At 43.5% G+C, this 20479-nt stretch overlaps 1 protein-coding gene across 1 annotated transcript; it reads right to left on the bottom strand.

The window, feature by feature from the left end:
- Nucleotides 1-524: 524 nt before the first annotated feature.
- kiss1ra (KISS1 receptor a) lies at nucleotides 525-20256 on the bottom strand (the record flags this gene model as incomplete). The annotated part of the gene is made up of 7 exons (XM_080010399.1): nucleotides 525-908; nucleotides 1559-1797; nucleotides 3665-3800; nucleotides 11155-11279; nucleotides 14676-14989; nucleotides 15538-15636; nucleotides 20168-20256. The coding sequence occupies 7 exons, from the start codon at nucleotides 20254-20256 to the stop codon at nucleotides 525-527; spliced, it is 1386 nt and encodes a 461-aa protein (XP_079866525.1).
- Between the last annotated feature and the right edge of the window lie 223 nt (nucleotides 20257-20479).

A 20479-nucleotide genomic window follows, 5' to 3' on the forward strand; every position in this document is an offset into this window, starting at 1 on the left:
TCTCCTATGAAGCTAAAGAAGGTCTAGTTTATAGAGCTAAATATCACATAAATAGTATCTCAAAAGTCCTTTATGTCCGTTTTTCGTATTTCCATCATTCTATGTTGTATATTCAAGTGTTTATTCAACTGCTGCTGCTCTGAAACACAGAAATTTATGATAAAACCACCGATTTATCAGCCATGGTCCTGAAAGGATTAGTCGAGCACTCCCAGTAGGGCTTACAGGCCTGATTTGTTTTTCGTGTTATCTGAGGTCTACAATTGTTTTTATTGGCTGTGGTTCCTGGCACAAAGAAGGAATACTTGTTGTGTAAGCACTGGTAGAGGCAACCGGTATCTCAATCTACATCTGTGTTCAAAATTAATTTGGGTGCGATATATCTGCCAGAATCGCATTGTATATAGTCCCCCGTTCATACATTTTGGACAGAAAGAGGTTGCAGATAATGTCCATTTCTCTTTTTCTTAATTTGTTTGGCCTTCCAAAGTGCTACTCATAGTTCCGGCTGTGGTTTTTAAATTTCAGTTCACACCATTGGTGTTGTTGTTGCCCTCCTCCGCGGCCACAAACTTGATCTCGGCGTTGGCCGTCCTGGACACCGTGCTGCTGTCCCTGATCTTGTGCTTGAACAGGAAGGGGAAGGTCTTCCTGAATGACTTCTGGAAGCTGGCGCCCATGAAGCCGTAGACGATGGGGTTGACGGAGGAGTTGGCGTAGGACATGCAGTTTGCCCAGGTCTTGATCTTGTAGGTGGTGTAGTTGTGCCGGTAGTCAGGGTAGAAGGACTGGAAGAGGATGAAGAGCTGGATGGGGCCCCAGCAGACAGTGAAGAGGAGGACGATCACCACCACCATCTTGGAGACCTTGCTCCTGATGCTGATTGTCCTCTCGGATAACAGGTTGACCTGGAGGAAGAGGAGAGAGAAAGGAAGGAGGAGAGGAGCATGGAAGTACATCTGCAGGGACACAGCCAAGCATCATAAGTAAGGGATCATGTGCAGCCAACCGGTCATTATCGCATATTAATAATTTGGAGCCTGACACCAAGTGGGGCGGTCTTGTATCACCCTCAAGAGGTTTCATTTAGAAATAATAACCCACTGGCTGCACATTATCCTGCTTATACATGGCTACTTACTAAATAAAAGAATACATTGAGACAGACAACTGATTGAAATGATTTATACAGCTAACTAGTAGGGCTATCGTTCGTGACAGTTGTCGCAGTGTAGTTAACACTACAACCACATACAACACTTCCAAACCTACATATGATTATTAACTGTTATTTTTGTGATATTGGACATATCCACATTCATCTCTTCAAGTCTTCCATTGTCATTTCTAGCATTAGCATGTAGTCAGCATGAAATAAAAGACGTGCATCCAGCCGGAGAAGTGGTTGCCTCTGACAACAGTCATTATTAAGAGACCAGTGGCAGTATTCAGAAATAATTCACCACTGATTGCCGCTATTGACCAATCGGAATCAAGTATTCTCCAGAGCTGTGAAATAAAGTTAGATTGAACTTGTTTAAAATTCTTCAGCCCATACCTGGTAGTTGTTGTCCACGGGCTCGACGGTGGGCTGCCCCACTCGCTTCACCATCAGGGTGTAGCAGAAGGAGATGGTGAGGACTGGGAGCAGGTATGCGGCGATGAACTGGTAGAGGATGAAGGCCCTCTCGTGGGTCTTGGAGGGAAACCTCTCCACACAGTACTGCCTTGGGCCGTACCAGTAGCCCTCCTCGATTCGTTGGTACAGGAAGATGGGAATGGAGAGGATGAAGGAGCCTGAGTAGGACAACATTTGAGTTAATTGGCGGAATTTGTTGGAGGAGTGGCTCTCAATCGGTGGGTCCATTTCTGGGTGTATATTTGGCATAGACGTCAACTTTGTCAAAGCAAAGAATTTTCTCATGTAGACAGGACATGTAGACAGGACTGTCTTCTCTGGAATCTCTTCCCTAGATATTCACAAGAGGGAGTTGACAAACCCCGGCTGAGATCCTGGATCTCCTAACTCTGCCACCAGTACTACAATGTCCATCGTGTATTGTATAAATCAGATAAAAAAATATTTATGCCATTTATTATGAGTTTTGAAATTATGTTTTACTACTTAGTAATTAGAAATTGTCTTAATAGTTAATTTGTCATAAATGTTATGTTACTGATAGAATGTTTTGAAAGATGGCTGATTTGAATAATGAAATTATTCAATTCAATTATTTAAATTTTATTCCACAAGTTTTTATGCAAAACTTTATCACAAAGGTTCACGTTTTAAAATCATTAATTGGTTTGCATTGTGTTGCGTGAAGGTGTGTGACTTTTGCGCGTAAAGTTCAATTGCAATCACTAGTCAGGGAATTATCAGCAGTCAGTTAAAGAGAAGGCGCAAAAAGAACTGGTCAATCGTGGCCCTTCTAAACCGCCACCATCTAAACCGCCGTCCACATCCACGGTTGATGAATTAATTTCCCCTTAAAAGAAGTTAACTTCCCTTAGTGTGTGCCCCTTTTTATTACTTTGATGAAAGAGTCACATAACTTCCTACCTCACCATTGTCTCTGAGTTAAAGTTTCACCATTTTAAATCTTTTATTGATTTTCTTATTTTCTTTATCATTTATTTTACTATTTTAATTTTTCATATATTTTACAATTATTTGTTTATCATTCGTTTTCTTTATCATTTATTTTACCATTATTTTCATTTTTCATACATTTTACCATTATTTCATTTTATTCAATTATTTAGCATGATAAAATAAATCCCATTTATCGGAAAGAAGTTTGTCTTGTTTGTGTTCCTTAAGAATTGAAGGTGGTGGTAAACGTATCGGACTAAGAACTCCAATCCTTACGAGACTGATCAATTAGTGTTCATTTGGTTTACATTCTTTCCCATTTAAATTAAAGGTGGTGCCCCGTAAATAAAATTCATTTAACATGATAATTTAATCCTGTATTATCCAAATGTAATACAGGGTCCGAACCACCACTTGCTCTCTATTTCTGTCGTAGTTCACTGGGAACTGAAAAAGTTTTTTTCAATTTTTCCAAAATTGTGTCTTGAAAAAGGGGGCTCATCTTACCATCAGGGCCGTCTTATATTTGGGTCAATACGGTAGTTGAATAAACCATATAACGCTACATGAATTGATACCTTTTTTGAGTGCAATTTTAATTCTTAATGTGGTCATAACACTACACTGACAAAGTTCCCACCTTTGCATTTCATCGCTGCCCTGATAGGTAATTTAGGACCTCAGGAAATTAGTTGCTACTAATTCAATGGCTTTTTATGGGTTTATCGTCCAAGTAACACTTTCTGTCTTGTATTTTTTAACACGGTAAAAAAGCATTGTGGTTACAGCATTATTAATTTTGTGATGAATGTATTCATCATTTCAACATAATTCAAATCCAAATAAATCCAAAGTTTAAGTGTAAAACCTTAAATGTAATTCAAAATGTCTTAAACGTCACTTAAAACGTAATTTAAAATCCTAAATTACGTCCAGGATGTGACTTAATGATTAAGGTCAAATCTGGATCCTGAGCTGAGACCCGTTGGGGAACACTGCTTTATACCAAAGAAAGTCGCTATTCACACAAGACGCTCACAGTGCATTCGGGATAAAATGTAAACTGACCGATCCAGATGCAGACGCTGATGATGATGGCGACACGCGGCGTGCGGTAGCGAAGCGACTTCAGCGGATAAACGGTGACGTAGCAGCGATCTCCACTCATCGCTGTCAGGGTGATACAGGTAGCCTGCACTGTCACCTAGATAAGATGGGAAAACACACCCATCCATCCATTGATACATGAGGATATAAAATACTATAAATAAATAATATTGCATTGTGGTTTATCAGCGAGTCTCTGTGAGCTCCAGAGTTCCTTCACAGAAGAGATCTGAGAAAAAAAGACATCAAAGAATACAATTCCCATGCACCAGAATCAATGTTCATGTAATAACATAGCACACACACTATATATATATATATATTATATAGTATATATACTAGCAATCATACAGTGAGAGCGGGGATTAGGAGAACATTGGCGATACGTAAACATCTTTTCCACAGAGCTACTCCCATTAAATCCTTTGTGATAAATTCATAAAAAAATTAAATAAAACAAAAAAATAAAGGCAAACCAGATTTAATAAGCTACGACACATTTTTAATAAATACAAAATAACATAAATATCCGTCCACTGTCTTCATCCTTTCTCAATCAATGAAGCACCCGCGATGCACTAACGGCATACAAATCATGTAGAGAAAGTCGTGTTTTTAAAAAATCCAGTCACAACATAATACTTCTACCTCTGATCATTAAGACCTGTGTGGGTGGCCTAATCCGAGACACCACTTAGCACTTTTGTTGCCGATGGACAGCTGATTGCTGGGCTCTTCATTAAGGAGCGGAGAAGAAGCACGAGCGGCATCCATGAGATATCGCCTCCATCTCCGTCCCCTCTACTTCCACCGCTTCCACTAATGAGCCCTTTTTCTCTTAATTTGAAGCATATGGGAAAGAAAGACGCAGAGCGGGAACAAGAAGGGAGAGAGGAGCTCTGGGAGGTGCTGTTTCCCATGTTTGTTAATAGCTTCTGCTTATTAAAGATTTGAAAAGGGAGGGGCCGGGATTCGAGTGGTAATCCGTGAGAATATTAAACACGTATAATCGCAGGATGATGCACGGAGCTGCACCACCAGTAGGGCGACCAGATGCATTCTCTTTGTCCCAAATGTGGGACAAAGAGAATGTTTGTGCGGGGCAATGTGGAATGAACGTATGTAATGAACATAACATGCATGAAGATCAGTGATATGTCAGGGAATATTATCTCCTTACAATGTGGAAGGAACACAACACTTCTCTTCATGCAAGTCGTCACATCAGCTTGAAGTGACCTCGTGTTCCTTTTTCATCTCTGGCCTTTTCAGCCGTGCCTTTCCTGTTTCCACGTGGATTTTTGTCCGTTTTGAATGTCGTGAATCCAACTGTTCATGCGCTCATGTTAACTGCCGGGATTTGGGACCGATGCGCATTGTCGGCCCCTGGCAATACGAGGGCTGGTGAAATAATCAAAGTGACACTCTGGGAGGCGGATTCACGAAAGGATGGCGCAGCTCGTGGGGCCGCTAAACCTGCGCTTATAACACAAGCAACGGTCTGATGCTCAAAGCATTCGCAAAGGGGCAAATACACCCCTAACCGTGCAGGCATTCAAATAGCATTTCAGAGCAAAATTATTACTCTCTGCAGAGAGCTGGCGGTAACAGCGTGGTATTTATTGTACCCCTATTCCTAATTGAACGAAACAAAAAAGCGTGAGTCCTGTGTCAGGTTCCAGGAGCCATTGCACGGATTATTTACTTTGCCAAATGGATCACTGCGGTCGGAGGCAGAACAACGGCAAATTGCATCCAGCTGCAAAACTTTGCGGGCGCGTTTGCACCGGCATATCATATGGCGCGGCGGCGACATCTTCTGTCCGTCGCTGAGATTCGGCGCAGATGGCGGGCGCAATCGATGCGCGATTCATGGCCACCGAATTACAGAGTTTTTAGGAATCACGACGGGACCAAGACCGTCGGAGACATTTCTAATGTCGTCAATGAGTGAAGCTTTGATTGACAGTAAGCGGAGAGGGTTTTCCATTTAAAATGTCGTCAGTCACAACGGCATGTCGAATGGTATAATCTCGAGCAGATGGGGCTGAAAATTTAATTTGGAAAATAATTCAAAAGTCCATTTCATTCCCCACCGGTGTAGGCGGCAACATTGGACACTGTATTCCAGCGGTCACCTTTTCAAGCACAGATCTCTTTACCCCGTGTGAGCCAGTGTCCAATTTTGGATCCGCAGAAAGTGCTCTCGACCTGTTTGCGCCCTTTGAATTGAGTCGCATTTCAATTAGCAAAAACTGTTTGAACTAGCAACGCTTTTTTTTTCCAAAGCGCCATACAAATGAACTTCAAAATGATTATGATTATTACTGCAGTCGACGGAGTCGGCTGGAGGATGGACCAGGCGCGCGGCAAAATTCCGGCCTTTGATCTAAACTCCCTGCAAGTCCCAACAAACGTAGAGAATACGCGTCGAATCGACTCCGGGCCCAAGATTTAAAGGAACCCCTTTTCTGGGAATGTAAGACAGCACCCAGGACGATCCCTGAATGCAAGCGAGAAGTACCGGTCCGAAAAACAAGCCGAGAGAGAGAGAGAGAGAAGAAGATCTAAGAGAAATCGGAACCATTTATGTTCTTTATGTTTAACTCCAGGATTTTGAATCGCGGGAAAATTCCGTTTTAGTGCTTTGTTGCTCCTTCATGCACGTAAAGTCTTTTTTATTTCCATCCCGGTAGTGCGCGAAAGGATTCAGGAGGGGCAGCTGATCACGGGGGCGGAGGGGGATCTTCCTCTTCATCGTCTTTGGGATTCCAGCTCCCACAACGGGAGCCAAGGCTCGAGACCTGGACCTGGTCACGAGAGTTTCTGACCATTTCAAGTGACCCATAAAACAAGAGAGTTCCTTATCGCCGCCTCGAGCTACCATATGATTTGCCTGGGACCGGAAAGTCCCAGATCCTCTTAGAATCCTCTTTCATCCCTTTTTCCCGTACCCGGCCCGAGTCGCATCCTCTCCACTAACACCGGCCGCGCCTCGACTGTCACCCCGGGGCCCCGGCGGGATCGGAGGGTCCTCCAGATGTTCTGTTTTCCACCCCCTCCTCCCCCCGCTCTCTCGCTTTGTCCCTCGTTTCTAAAGATGGCACACATTACTGTCAAGGACATCAAAGCACCGCGACGGGCTTCCGGGAGACATGAGAAAGTGGACGTGGTGGTGGTGGTGGTGGTGGTGGTGGTGGTGGCGGTGGAGGGTGTAAAGTGGTTACATTCAGGGCAGAGCTCGGCTCAGGGAGGAGAGGGGCCTCGGCTCCCCGGGGGACGGCGGGAAGGTGGGAAGGTGCCGCGATGGCTCCAATTCTTGCTGATGTGTAGCAAAAACGGTGAAAGCAGTTACAGCAATGAAGCCCGAAGATATACGTAGTAAAGTATTCGTAATTTCTACTACTAACTGTCTTATTGCGATTGGCCCCGTGAAATTATCGTTTAAAATCGGTCTTGAATCAGTCGTGTGGAGTTATACTGATTTTAATAGACCTTTCTGTGTCTACAAGGATTTGGGAGCTTGACATAACAGGCGATGGATGTGACAGTTTAAGACATTTCACTGCATATATCTTTGAACGTACGTATATGCACGTGACAAATAAACCTCTTGAATCTTGCAAAGATATGTATGCTGTTTATTAAATGTGGAAGAGATGCTGCCAGACTTCAAGGATAATTGCCTTGTAATGTCAGATCAGGTGCATCGTTTTGACATTATACCGTCGTGTCACTGAATCAAGATTGACAACCTTTGACAAGATTTTAAACGAATGTGTTTTGCTTTGCGCTCTCTGTATGACACAGGTTATTACGAAGCCGGCGTTTCAAAAAAAAACCAGGTGACTTATTTCTCCTCCTTGGATTCCTGTTTAGTTTCAGAACACTAAGGTCTTAGAATTGAATACTCTGGAATTGAAAACCCCAATAAACTCTCTCATACTCCCAAATCATTTATCATGAAGTTTCATTTTTATATCCAGAAATATGTATCAAATTATCCATATTGTCTTTTGCCACATTATTACTGAAATATCATAAAACGGTTGTTGGTGTGGCTCTGTTTTAGTTATCTGTGGAACATGGATTGATATTGGTAAAATCTCTTAGAATACTTATCAACAGATGCAGTGCAAAAGTATTGTGTAAATAAATGTATATGAAACAAGCCACTTCACAGCACATCGTTTTATTCTGTATTTGTTTTTTTGCCATGGCTGGCAGCAGCAGCTTTCCCATTTGGAGCAGAATGGAGCCACTTAACCTCCAGCAGGTCTGCAGGACAGAGATAGCCGTGAAAAGCTAATTACAAACAATTAATCAGTCAAATGTGGCTCTGTTTCTGCAATTCACCGTAATACTGTATGAATTTAAATATTATTTACCCATATACCGTGACAAAACAATTAAAACCAGAGGATGAACCAGGCATGAGGATGAATTCACCCATTTCAATACCAGAAATACTTAAAAGCTTTTAGTCTGAAGTATGTAAAATAATATGCCAGTGAGACTTTGTGTAAAATGATTGTATTACTGTTAAAATAATTATAGAATTAGGAATAAACAGATGGCGTCGTACACATTTTCCTCTAATAAGACATTGAAATCCTTGTTTTAAAAAGGTCTCTTTATAAAGATTCTCCCCTTCATCGGGTGCTTTCATTACAGTTTTAGGATATTCTCTGTAAGTGTGCTCAAAGGGACAAACCATTCAAACGAATTATTTGAATGTAAAACGTTTTGTGTTTCCGGTCAAATTGCGGAAGGTCCAGTAGCATTTTAAATATTGGCATAGATATTTGCTTAATATTTCTACTATTGCTACAGCCGTTGGAAGCAGTTTGGATAATTGTTCACCTTCCAATCCACATGCACTGTATATGACTTTTTCATTCAAACTAAAACTTTTATTCCTTTTTTTCTTTATCTTTTTTTTTCAATTTCAACTGTTTTCCCCAGTATTCATATTTATATTCGGGTGGGGAAAAAACCCCAAAAGAAGGCAAATTAAGCACATGGCTGTACCAGTGCAGAATTAAAGTTTTTTACATGCCCAAGCCTTCAGTTTATTACCTAAAGCCTGTGTCGACTTAGCTGTTTTCCTTTTATTTTTTATTTTTGATGTTATTCTATGGGATTTCTTTGTGCTCCCTCCCGGTCGTAATCCTCTCTAATCAGGGCACCTCCATAAATTAAACCAATTTTGTGTTCTTTCTTGGAGGACACACAGAACACAGAAAAGTGTGAGGAAGATAGAGCTGGAGAGACACAAAAGGAAGTCTACCATGAGAGAACCGAGGAGCATTTTCAACAATCACAATTAAAAAAAAAAAAAAAAAAAAAAGAAAAGCGTCTTTTCAAAGCCAACATTGTGCCGAATTCACACCACCGGGCGACGGGACTGCAGCGTGAAGCCAAGCAGCTCTCATCTCGTCGTCAGGCCTCCGTGCCCCTGGCTTTTATGGGCGCGTGGACTCTAAATCTACCGGCCGTTGTGGGCGCGCCAAACATTGTGTGGCTGTGTGTGCTTCATTGAAAATTAAAATGATGTAGCTGTTTATTTAGCAATATAAATGACCTCTCGAAAAAAAAGACTGCGTGACTAGTCTTGCATCCGTCCCTTAAAATATACCATTGGAGAAACACGAAATTACCTGTTCCTTATTTTATCGATAGTTTAAGGGAGGTTTTTCATTTAAAAAATGGCCTAATCGTGAACAATGATGGAGTGGTCCGGGCGTCCATATTCCCAGGGTCAGCGCCATTGAGATCGTACCTACTCTTGGTCTCTTATTGGTTGTCGCCCGGCGCTGCTTATTTGCATAAAGTTTAAATCTGACTTTCCTAATCGCCGGTCGTGGTCCCCCCCCCCCCCCCCCTCCCCTGCAGATGGATGAGGCCAAGCTCCTTCTGAAATGCACTGCCTGCTGCCGCCTTGCCGCACGGCTGCACCGGCTGTGCGGCCGCACCTTTACGCCTCGTTTGCATTTTATTTTCAGCTTTTCTTTTTTTCCTTCCCTGCTCATGGACAGGATGTGGTTCAGAGATGTCTTTCTCTTTGTTTTATTAAAACTCAGCACAAGCACATTTAATTATTCTCTGTTAAGACCAAACATCCCGTAAATAACCACGCTAACAGCTTTTTTATTTTTATTTTTTCTTATCTGCCTGATGGATCCCCTGTCTCTTCACATCTTCCTTCAAGCGGGCTCCTCATCCCTGACGGTCGGCCTCAGCAGAGGACGGATGATTGCTGGTTTTTATTTTAATGGGGCCATTTCAGACCCTTAAAGAAAATCTTTGGAGATCCTTACATTAAGTCGGACCGGTCGGCCATCATGCAAAAAAAACAAAACGATGCTGTTGAGATGTAATGACGGGGTTTATTAATAACAGGACTGCAGCGTCTACACGAAACTGCACTGGGTTCAAACTTCCTGTGACTCTGCTCTCACTTGATTCTTCGCTGAATTTTAGAGGAATAAATGGTTGCACTGGTGATAATAACACTGAAAGCGTGGTTCAAATTACGGGAGGTATTGCGGGCGTCTTACCCAAATATTAAGTCTTGAAGCCCCCCAAAAAAGGTAAAATGAACTGGTTGGTGGGGGGGGGTCAAAACATTGATATATCCTTCTTACCTGTAATCGTAAATATTACATTATATTTCATATCCATGCCTGGAAGAATCTTGTAATACTGTTTCAGACGCCCCTAAAGTGGACCGTACCATTACACTGAGCATCGCGCTCCGCAGTGGAGGGCAAATAAAAACAGTGTTTTTATTGTAGATTGACTTATTTTCCTCCGATTTCGAATTTAATGAAACAAAAAAAGACCTGTGCGTAATGTACACACTTTCTCAGTCACTGTCTTTTTGTGATTGTCATTGTATAGTTCACACTCTAACTAAAAGAACATTTCGCCTGTGCAAGTGTGTGTTTGTTGGTAGTGGTGTGTGAGTGTGTGTGTGTGTGTGTTTGTTTGTGGATATGTGAGTGTGTTTAATGGCTAGAGTGGTAAACAAGTGAAACAAGAAGTGTATGTACAATAATCACTAAATTTCCAATAGATCTTTGGAGAAGTATAAGTCGAAAAATCCAACGCGTGTTGCTTAGCAACGTGCTAAACACACACATACACAAACACACACACATACACATGCACACACTGCCGTGCGGACGCCGTGGGGCCGTTTCCTCAAGTCTGATCAGCAAATGGATGAACTTGTCATCACTTCGTCAATCACCCCTTAAATCAGTGCTCCGTCTTTGGATAACCCCTCCAGAATCGTGAGATAGAAAATGACAGAATGTTCTAAATCACACTTTGATTTTAGGAGGAAATTACAAGTAAAAGGAAGGATGTGACGGAACAGCGAAGAACTACGGAAAAGTGGAAGTTCGAAGAATTTTACAAAGTATTTTCTTTGTCAGTCATCTTACCTGCTGGAGAAAAGCGACAAACTTGCACATGAAGTCTCCAAAGATCCAGCCAGGCAGTGGGTAGAGCGTGGCGGTGAAGGGGACGCAGCAAACCAGGAAGATGATATCGGTGGCAGCCAGGTTCGCTGCACAATGAGGGAGAAAACACGTTTTTAATATCTCACAAACACAAACACAGACCTAAGAGCCAAGGTTTTTGGTGGAGAACCTTCCCCAAAGGGGTGCTGTGTTCCCTTTTCTGAGGAATGATCCAGTCTAAATGTTAATGGTTTAACCTTATTGATTTGAATCCAGTTACCTGGATTCAAATTTGTTTGATTGTTCTAGAATATGATGGTGCTATTATGGGTTATAAGCAACTTTTAACCTGGGGAAAGATAGTACCAGATGAGAGAAGCCAAGGAGCAAGTTTAAAATACCTTTATTTTTTTACAGGCTACTTTAAATAAGATGGTTAGCTCTTCAATATCCACGCAACTAACTAGATCAAATAAAATGATGCATGTTCAGTAGGTTATTGAATACATTTCTAAATAATATAGCGTAAATGATCAATCAAACAAAGACATTTTCACTTAGTTTAAACTGTCTAATAGAGAAAACTGATAACAACATTCACTTTGGCAAGAATTTCTCCATTTCAGTTTATTTATTTATTTATTAATTTATTTTCAAAATGAGACAAAATGCTGATATTCTAAGTGTGAATCTATGCATGGATATAAAGTATTACTTTGCACAAAATTACAGGTAATTTTCACAGTATTTTTTAAAGGTCACAGTTTGGAATCAGAACACAACAGAACACTTTGTGTGTGTGTGTTTCTTTTATTGTTATTAGCTGCAGAAAGTGTGAATGTGCGAAAAGTGTCTATTGGGTCTAATTTGCTAGATTATATGTAATCAAATTAATTTGTGTTTTAGCACATTAACAATGTGCTAAAGTGCTTTCAGGAAGTAAATAAAGGCGTAAACACTGCTTAGCGTATCTGTAATTTTAAGTATTTAACGTGGACCCATTATGCTCCTTTTTACACAAGTTAATGTCGGTCTCTGAGGTCCCCAAAACATGATACCACTCAGAATATGCATTAGAGCCATTCTAACATACGTCTGAATCCATGGGGTTCCTGGCACTCTGTCTAAGTTGAAGGAGCCACCCTCCTGAGGCCCCTAGTTCTGTGAGCCAATGGCGTTTGGGCACAAGCTTTGGGTTTTGTGTGCCAATGGCGTTTGAGCATGGCTCCCGGGTTTCATTGTATTTATTACTAAACTTTCACTGATTTCACCTAACAGCCCACCAAAATCTGTTTCTGAACGAATTTGAGGCGAGAAATAATCAACCCAGTTGCCGAATCTTTACTCATATTCGATCTACAAGGCGTAATTTCAAAGTTAGCTCCAACTTTGGTTGCCGTGCTCCAGGCTTGGGGCAGACACGGACACAGCATTGCGACGCAAGGTCGGAAAATCAAATAAAATCAAATCAATACATCGACGATAAAAACACACAATTTTTTATTGCGTTTGTTTGGAGAAAAAAAAACAGCGTATCCGATGGAGCAAACGACCACATTATGAAATCCGTGATGAGCTGACGTCAGCTCGTGTTGTGAGTAGGAAAAGCAATTACTTTGTCATTCGTTTACCTCATTATTTGACACTTTAGTCACGTCTTATATGAACATCTGACATTGTAAAGTTATATATATATGACAGAAAATAAGGAAAAGCATAATAACTTTCATTTTTTGCAAAGCAGGTTGGCTTAAAAACGAGGCTTCAGGAAACAAAATAATAAAGATTTTTAATATATTATTTCTACATGTACTTGTTACCCTGCCCAGAGATCCCGCAGACAGAAAATTTGAAGGAAGCTGCCACTGGGTGTCACTTATTTATTTGAGATCCAACAGTTTCTCACTGAGTGAACATTCAAATTCTGCTATGGATGCTCCAATTGGATGCCACGTTCGCCATAACGAGTCAAAATCCTATTTATTTGACACCACTCACCCTATTCATCATTTTTTATTCATTGCTTGATTCAATAATACATTAACTGCAAGAGGGATGGATGGATGCACTACAACTTTCTGGAGCTCTGTTTTGGTTTCCTATTTGTCTTATTATGACCAAAACGTGTATCAAATTGCTGTTTTCTCTCCTAGAGGGTCCAATTCCCGTGGTGGCTGTTTAAGTCGTCGTATTTATAGCTGGACAAATTTGTGGAAGTGGTGGGCAGACAGCGGTGGTGGGAGCGCTAATCCATTGTTGCTGAATATTAAACAGTCTTGATGCACCAGCCTGGGAACAACGTCATGGCAAGTCACACACACACACACACACACACACACACACACACACGCACGCACGCAAACATGCACGCATGCACACACGCACACACATTGGCATTTATCTTGACATGTTCTTTTTTCAACTGGCAACACAGTCAATCCATCAATTTCACATTAGAATGCTGCAGAAGTGACATGTGAGGCCAGAGCTGCGTCAAACATCATCAAGCGAAATCAATCGCCTTGGATCAGCGTCCCATGTGCATGTAATATTATGCAGGGGATGAAACACAGCGAAAACCTGACAAAATTCATCACCATCGACGTCGAAACGCCGCAGATCAAACTACACACTAACCATCCATGAGACTTTGAGGCGTGAACTTGACACGAGGGTGTGAGGTTGGTGGGGTTTGTGCGTGTGGAAAAACATGAGAAATGAGAATTCTATTGATTGGGTACTACCCAGCAGGGTAAATGCTGAGTAGTTAATAATGGATTAACTGTTCTGTTGTAGGTGTTATTGCAAAAGCCACAAAAATGAAATGTATTAGACCAAAAAAATACCCTTTATGATTTGGAATGCACTGTCCATAGGTAATGTGAGGACCATGGCTATTACCTTCAGGACCATTCTAACTCATTGGAACCGTCCTTCATTCTTGTGAAAACCCATTTTGCCCAAACCTGATTAAGGGCCACAAAGGGAGCAAGCGTCAAGTAAGATTAGAGAGAGAGAGAGAGAAGGAGCGAGAGAGAGAGGGCGAGAGAGAGGGAGAGAGTACGAGAGGCACTTGCAGATTTCCAACATTTAATTTCATATTTTCCATTTGCCAATGTTGTGGTGTCCTCTACACACGCATAGAGCCCTTTGGAGGCACTTTGTGGACAATGGCAGAAAAGTGGAAAGGGCCTAAACAGCAGAAAGCTTTTAGCCGTCAGACTGTAAAGCTGGATAAGGACCTATTGCTACTGTTCTAAAGTTCAAGTTCAACACTTTGATTACATACTGTAGGCGGCAATGTAGTGTGTCCATACAATGTAAGCTTTTATGACCAACAGAAAACACATGAGCTCTGGTCGACCCTTCAGACATGCGACTGCCTTCTTTTCTGAAATTAAACACACTACAAAAATAATGCTTTTAAATAACAGCCAAATTATTATATATTTTTTTATTGGCATACAATTGCGGACTTTATTGGCCCCCAAGCTGCCGCTCACCGATGTAGAAGTTGGTGGCCGTCCTCATCTGCCGGTGCTTGGAGATCACGTAGATGACCAGGGAGTTTCCCACCAGCCCCACCAGCATGATGAGGGTGAAGAAGAGGGGTACCAGCCAGGCGTCCGTGAGGAAAGGATGCTGGTCCCCGTCCTCGGCGTAGCCGCCCTCGTCCCCGTCCCCCTCTCCATCCCCGTCCAGGGAGGAGTTTGCCCGGGAGCCGTTGATCCACAGACGCTCCGTGGAGTTCCAGGAATCATCGCCGGAGGAGAGCATCTCGACGGGGACGATGAAGGGGGGGGGTGTCAAGGAAGGTCTAGAAGGTTGGGGAGAGGGTGAACGAAGGAAAGGAAAGAAAACTGGAGAACTGAGCGAGCCCTGGGCTGAGAGTCGAGGCTTCTGCCTTGATCTCAGAGGATGGAGAGGGACAGGAACGTGGGAGGATGCTGAGGAACATAGAGGAATGTATGGGATGAGTCGGGGGATGAAGACCAGTATGAAGACGAAAAATGAGAATTAGGGAGAGGAATCAGAGTGACATTGGTGGGAGAGGAGGCAGGAGAAACTGAGGGTGGATGAGGAATGGAGAGGGAACGACACGGTGGATTTCTTCACATCCATCAACAGGTGATTACCCCCCCCGTGGCGGCGTTGCCCGACACGCCGGCTCTCCGGCAGCTCCGACGATTCTTGCCTCTCCCACTTGTCTGACGAGCGAATGCCCCCCCGGCAGCCTTTTTTTCGGAGTTTTGCTCAGTAGATCGGTGCGGCTTCCAGCTTTTGTTTGGCGCCAGACATTGTCCTCTCAGCTTCTCGCTCGCCCTCTCACACAACAACAAACTAATCCCTTTGTCCTTTATTCACTTCTCTTCACTCTTCTTCTTGTCCTTGTTGCTCGTCTTGACCTTCAGGGCTGTGCTGTCGGCAGCGGGGGAGAGGAAAAACCGGTAGATCATCTCAACGCTGGCAGAGGGAGAAGCAGAAGGTGCAAATTGGTCGCGTAGCCATTGGCAGAGCTATTCAAATCAAAATCGCTGCGACGCCATGCCCCTGGTTGTTTATCTATTCTTTCTCCTCCTGGAGCTGGAGGAGTTATTCGTTTTCATCTCTCTCTCTCTCTCTCCCCCTCTCTCTCTCTCTCTCTCTCTCTCTCTCTCTCTCTCTCTCCCTCTCTCTCTCTCGGGCTGAAACAATGTTCTGAATGTCCCAGGATTTGAATGGAAGTGGAGGGAGAGAGATGCCGATGGTTTTTCTATAGCAGCCCAGGGGCTGCACACACTCCCGACGAGGAGAGGAGGTGCAGGCACGTACGCACGCGCACACACAGACAAGAGTTTGAATACACACGTGGGCTCCTGCATGATTCTCGGATAAAACGGCAATATCTGGGTCTCCTAGCAACATTACACACACACACACACACGCACGCACACACACGCACACACACACACACACACACACACACACACACACACACACACACACACACAAGTGTTGGTCTATACATCTGTCCTGATATCTTTATATACAGTCACTAGCTCTCTCTCTCTCTCTCTCTCTCTCTCTCTCTCTCTCTCTCTGTTTTCCATCTCATTTGTCAGTCTCTTTACTCCTTTTCCAGTTCTTCGAGGGGAACTAAACATCAGAAAGCGTCACAATCACAGCACAACAAAGACACATGTTTCTTTTCACGGACTGTATCCACCTACGTAGAGTAAGAGTCCTACCAGTCATCAACTTAAAAGCTCAAGTCTCATTTAGGTGGAAAATTCAATCGAATAAATAAGCTTGTTTTTTTTGTACGATAAGATAAGACAAGATACAATAAGATAATACTTCAATCCCCAGGGGGAAATTCAGGTGTTACAGCTGGTGGAAATGCAACAAACTCAGTGGTTCCACTCCAAAATCCAGGTTGTGCCAAATTGGAGTGAATTTGTTTGGAGAAACAAATTCACTCCAATTTGGCACAACCCTGATTTTCTAGTAAAAAACAAACCGATAATTTTCAGGTCTTTGAAAAGACAATGAATCACTCATCTGGAACACATGCTTGAACAAAATTCACTTCAGTCTTTCCCAACCCTAACTCAAAGGTATAATATCAGCGGTCACAGTTTCCTGCAATTCCTAAAACTACAGCAGTTCTAAAAGTAAAAATCTAAATAACAAACAATATCCTACAACCACCTCTGATAACTGACATCTTACTCATATAGGTCATTTAAAAAAAAATCCTTATCCAAAATAGACAAACTCTATAGATGACAATTTGTCTTTGTAGGTCCTACCATGGACATGGAAAGAGATCTTGCTGTATGCACGGATATCAACTTCTGGAATCTTATTTGCAACACGTTTTCTTTGACCTGAAATTCATAAATGCAACTGATCCAAAATAAGATTCTGCCCAGAGCAGATATCACCCAACACACAATGTTCAAAATGGGTTTCCTGGACAAAGACGTTTGTTCTCATTGTTCCCGTAATACCAGAGATGACTACTTGCATGCCATCCGACTCTGCCCACCTATCCTAGCATTCTGGACCAACATCACCAAGAAGCTATCAACCATTCTGGTCACTGCATTCCAGTCTCCCGGACTGTATGTCTCCTTGGTGACCTCCCCTCAGTTGACCCACCACTTAAACATCACCAACCCATTTTGATCGCCTTAACAATCGCCAAGAAAATAATATTACGAAGAGGATTTTCCTCGTATGTACGATCTCTGACGAATAAAATGGATGAACTGCATCAGCGGATCACCACTCATAAAAGGATTATGGATTGCAACGTCATGTTTTTCACGGAAGCGTGGCTTAACAGCGGCGTCCCTGACCATGGATAAGTCTGGTAAGACCAGAGGAGGGGGACTGTGCATTTATATTAACAAAGCTTGGTGCACGGAAAATCGAGAGTTACTACTCTGCTAACCTTGACTATCTCATGGTTAAGTGTAGACCTTTCTATCTGCCCAGAGTGCTTACATCTGTGGTCATGACTGCAGCACACATCACCCCGGATGCTAATGCTAAGCTTGCAATGAAAGAACTGTATGCTGCCATTAGCAAACAACTGACTACACACTCAGAGGCAACTTTTATTGTTGCAGGTGATTTCAACCACTTCAACCTGAAGACTGTACTCCCCAAATTTCACCATGTTTCCTGCCCCACTAGAGGAGACAAGACCCTCGACCATGTTTACAGAAACATGGCTAGTGCTTACAAAGCCATTCCCCTCCCCCACATGGGACAGTCTGACCGCCTCTCAGTGTTCCTACTCCCCAAGTACACACCACTCATCTAATGTGTGAAACCCTCAGTCAGTACAGTTGAAGTATGGCCAGGGGGGGCATACTCTGTCCTACAGCACCGGTGCCAACACTGGAGCATGTTTGCCACTCAGGCCACCCTGGACTCCCACACAGACATTGACTCCTATGCCGCCTCTGTTCTGGATAACATCAATACTAACATCAACAGTGTCACCACCCTCAAACAGTTCACAACATTCCCCAATCAGAAGCCGTGGATGAACAGAGAGGTCAGGTGACACGCAGGCCTACAGTTCAGCAAGGGCTAACCTGAAAAGGGGGATTCAAGAGTGCCAGGCACAGCCAACTATTGACTTGAACTCATCATTCAACACCATCATCCCCTCCAGACTAGTCACCAAACAAGGTCACTTCAACATCACACCTGCCGGTCGTGTTCTGGTCATGGCAGCTTGCCCCTGGTGCCGGTTGGTAGGACTGAATGATTAATCGAATTCAAACCGACATCACAAATTAACAGGACAAATTTTTCAAATCGCAAGGCCTGCGATTAAAAAGAAGCGTGTTATGTTACACAAGTGCGTGTGGAATGAAATCCTCCGTAACGGGGACACTTTCCCCATGCCCCTCCACAATATCGCCTATAGCGATTGTTTTAACCTTCCCCGCTGCCCCCTGGGTAAGATCTGGTGTGCCAGACAGGGCCACACTGCGCTGTGTGTTTGTGTGTATAGACCGGACAGAGCCTCTTCCAGAATAATGCGTCTGTTTCTTTGGTTTTTGTACCTTTTTTTAAATTGAATGAGCATAAAGCTGTACCTAAGCACATGGAGCAGCGCTCTGTGTATGTGGACTTCTGTGCGCAACATTTTTATAAAGATTTTTTTTTTTGAAACAACATTTACTAAATTAAATTCAGAAACACTGCTGTGGCAGTTTCTACCACATGCCACCCAAGTGGCGTGTTCAGGGACCTCCGGCACAAAGACACAGACGACGGGGTTGTACACACCAGTTTATTGTAAAGGGTGGGCCAGTTTCAATTAGCCAGAAGCAGACAGACATGCGTCATGACAGAACTCCTATCCTGAGAGTGTGTGGGGATGGGGGTTTTACCCTATTGCTCGTTAGACCAACCAACGAGCAACAGGTCAGCAGCCACTCTGACCCAATCATCCAGATCCAGGTCAGGTATGGCTGCGCCTACAACACACCTGACACCAAACTGAGGCCAGGGAGAATACCTGGCTAAAGCCTACACCCACCACCAAGCAGAGAACAGAAAAGAAAGAAAACACCAAAAAAAAGGACTCTGACATAGGGTTACTATACCTAAAACGACAGACTCTGACACAGGTTTCCTACATCTTAATTAATAAAAACACTGGACTCTGGAACAGCGTTTCCATACCTTAAACAAACGTCCAAAAAAAATTAGCTAATTTTTTTCCAGAGGTCCTGGTTCCCCGGAACACCACAGTCAACCAGCTTCCTTCCCCCAGAATGACGATGAAGACTCCTCTCCTCTCTTCTGGAGCGTGGGACCTTAAGCTGCCATGTTGGCTGGTGAAGGCGTGGCCCGTCTTGGCTGTTGCGGGGGCTGCTTGGGGCCTGGATGCTGGGCTGCTGGATGGTTCTGGCGTGGCTGCTGGGTGGAGAAGCAAGCTGCCAGCAGGTACCTGTGGTGGTTGCTGCTCCTGCTTCTTCCCCGGATACCCTGGGTGCTGCTGCAGACAGTCGGGAGAGGGTTGGTGCTGGGGCTGCCCATTGGCTCCAGAGTGTCTTTGGACACTGGTTTTGGTCTCTGTCACTTCCCCATGCCGGAGAGTCCCTGTTCAGGTGCCACTGTGGCAGTTCTCCTACCACCCGCCACCCAGGCGTGTTCAGGCAGGAAGAAGACGGGAGGTTGATAACACCAGTTTATTGTAGAGAGTGGGCCAGTTGGAATTAGTCATGAGCAGATAGACAGGTGTCATGACAGGGTGCCTATCCTGAGTGTGTGTGGGGATGGGGATTTTAACCTGTTGCTTGTTAGACCAACCAACGAGCAACAGGTATGCAGCCACTGTGACCCAATCACCCAGATCCAGGTGTGACTGCTCAAACCACACCAGCCCCACACCACAACTGCATATTTTTCAAATGCAAATTTTTAGATTCCAACAATTACAAGGCTTGAAGGTGCTTTCCAGGGCCACTTGGTGGCTGCTCACTGTCGTGGATGTGGGTTGCTGTGCGGGAGGCGGCCGTCGGCCTTACTCCTGCTGCGCGACTTCTCTGTGGCAGGTGTCCCGAATGCCATCCTGACAGAGAGCAAGGAAGTGAGTGGGATATATATTATATAATCCTGGGGGTGCATTACCCTGTGAAGTGTTTTTATTTCTGTACCTTTTGTCATATTGCAAGGCTTCAAACTAAAAATCTGCGCTCAACTGCTGCATGTGTTTGGACAAAAAATGTGTCTTAGTCATGGAAGTCAGGCGTCCAGACTTAAAAAACCCAACAACCATGGGTGAAGTTACACC

The sequence above is a fragment of the Zeus faber genome (assembly GCF_960531495.2).
Source record: "Zeus faber genome assembly, chromosome: 12".
In the NCBI taxonomy this organism is placed as follows: Eukaryota; Metazoa; Chordata; class Actinopteri; order Zeiformes; family Zeidae; genus Zeus; species Zeus faber.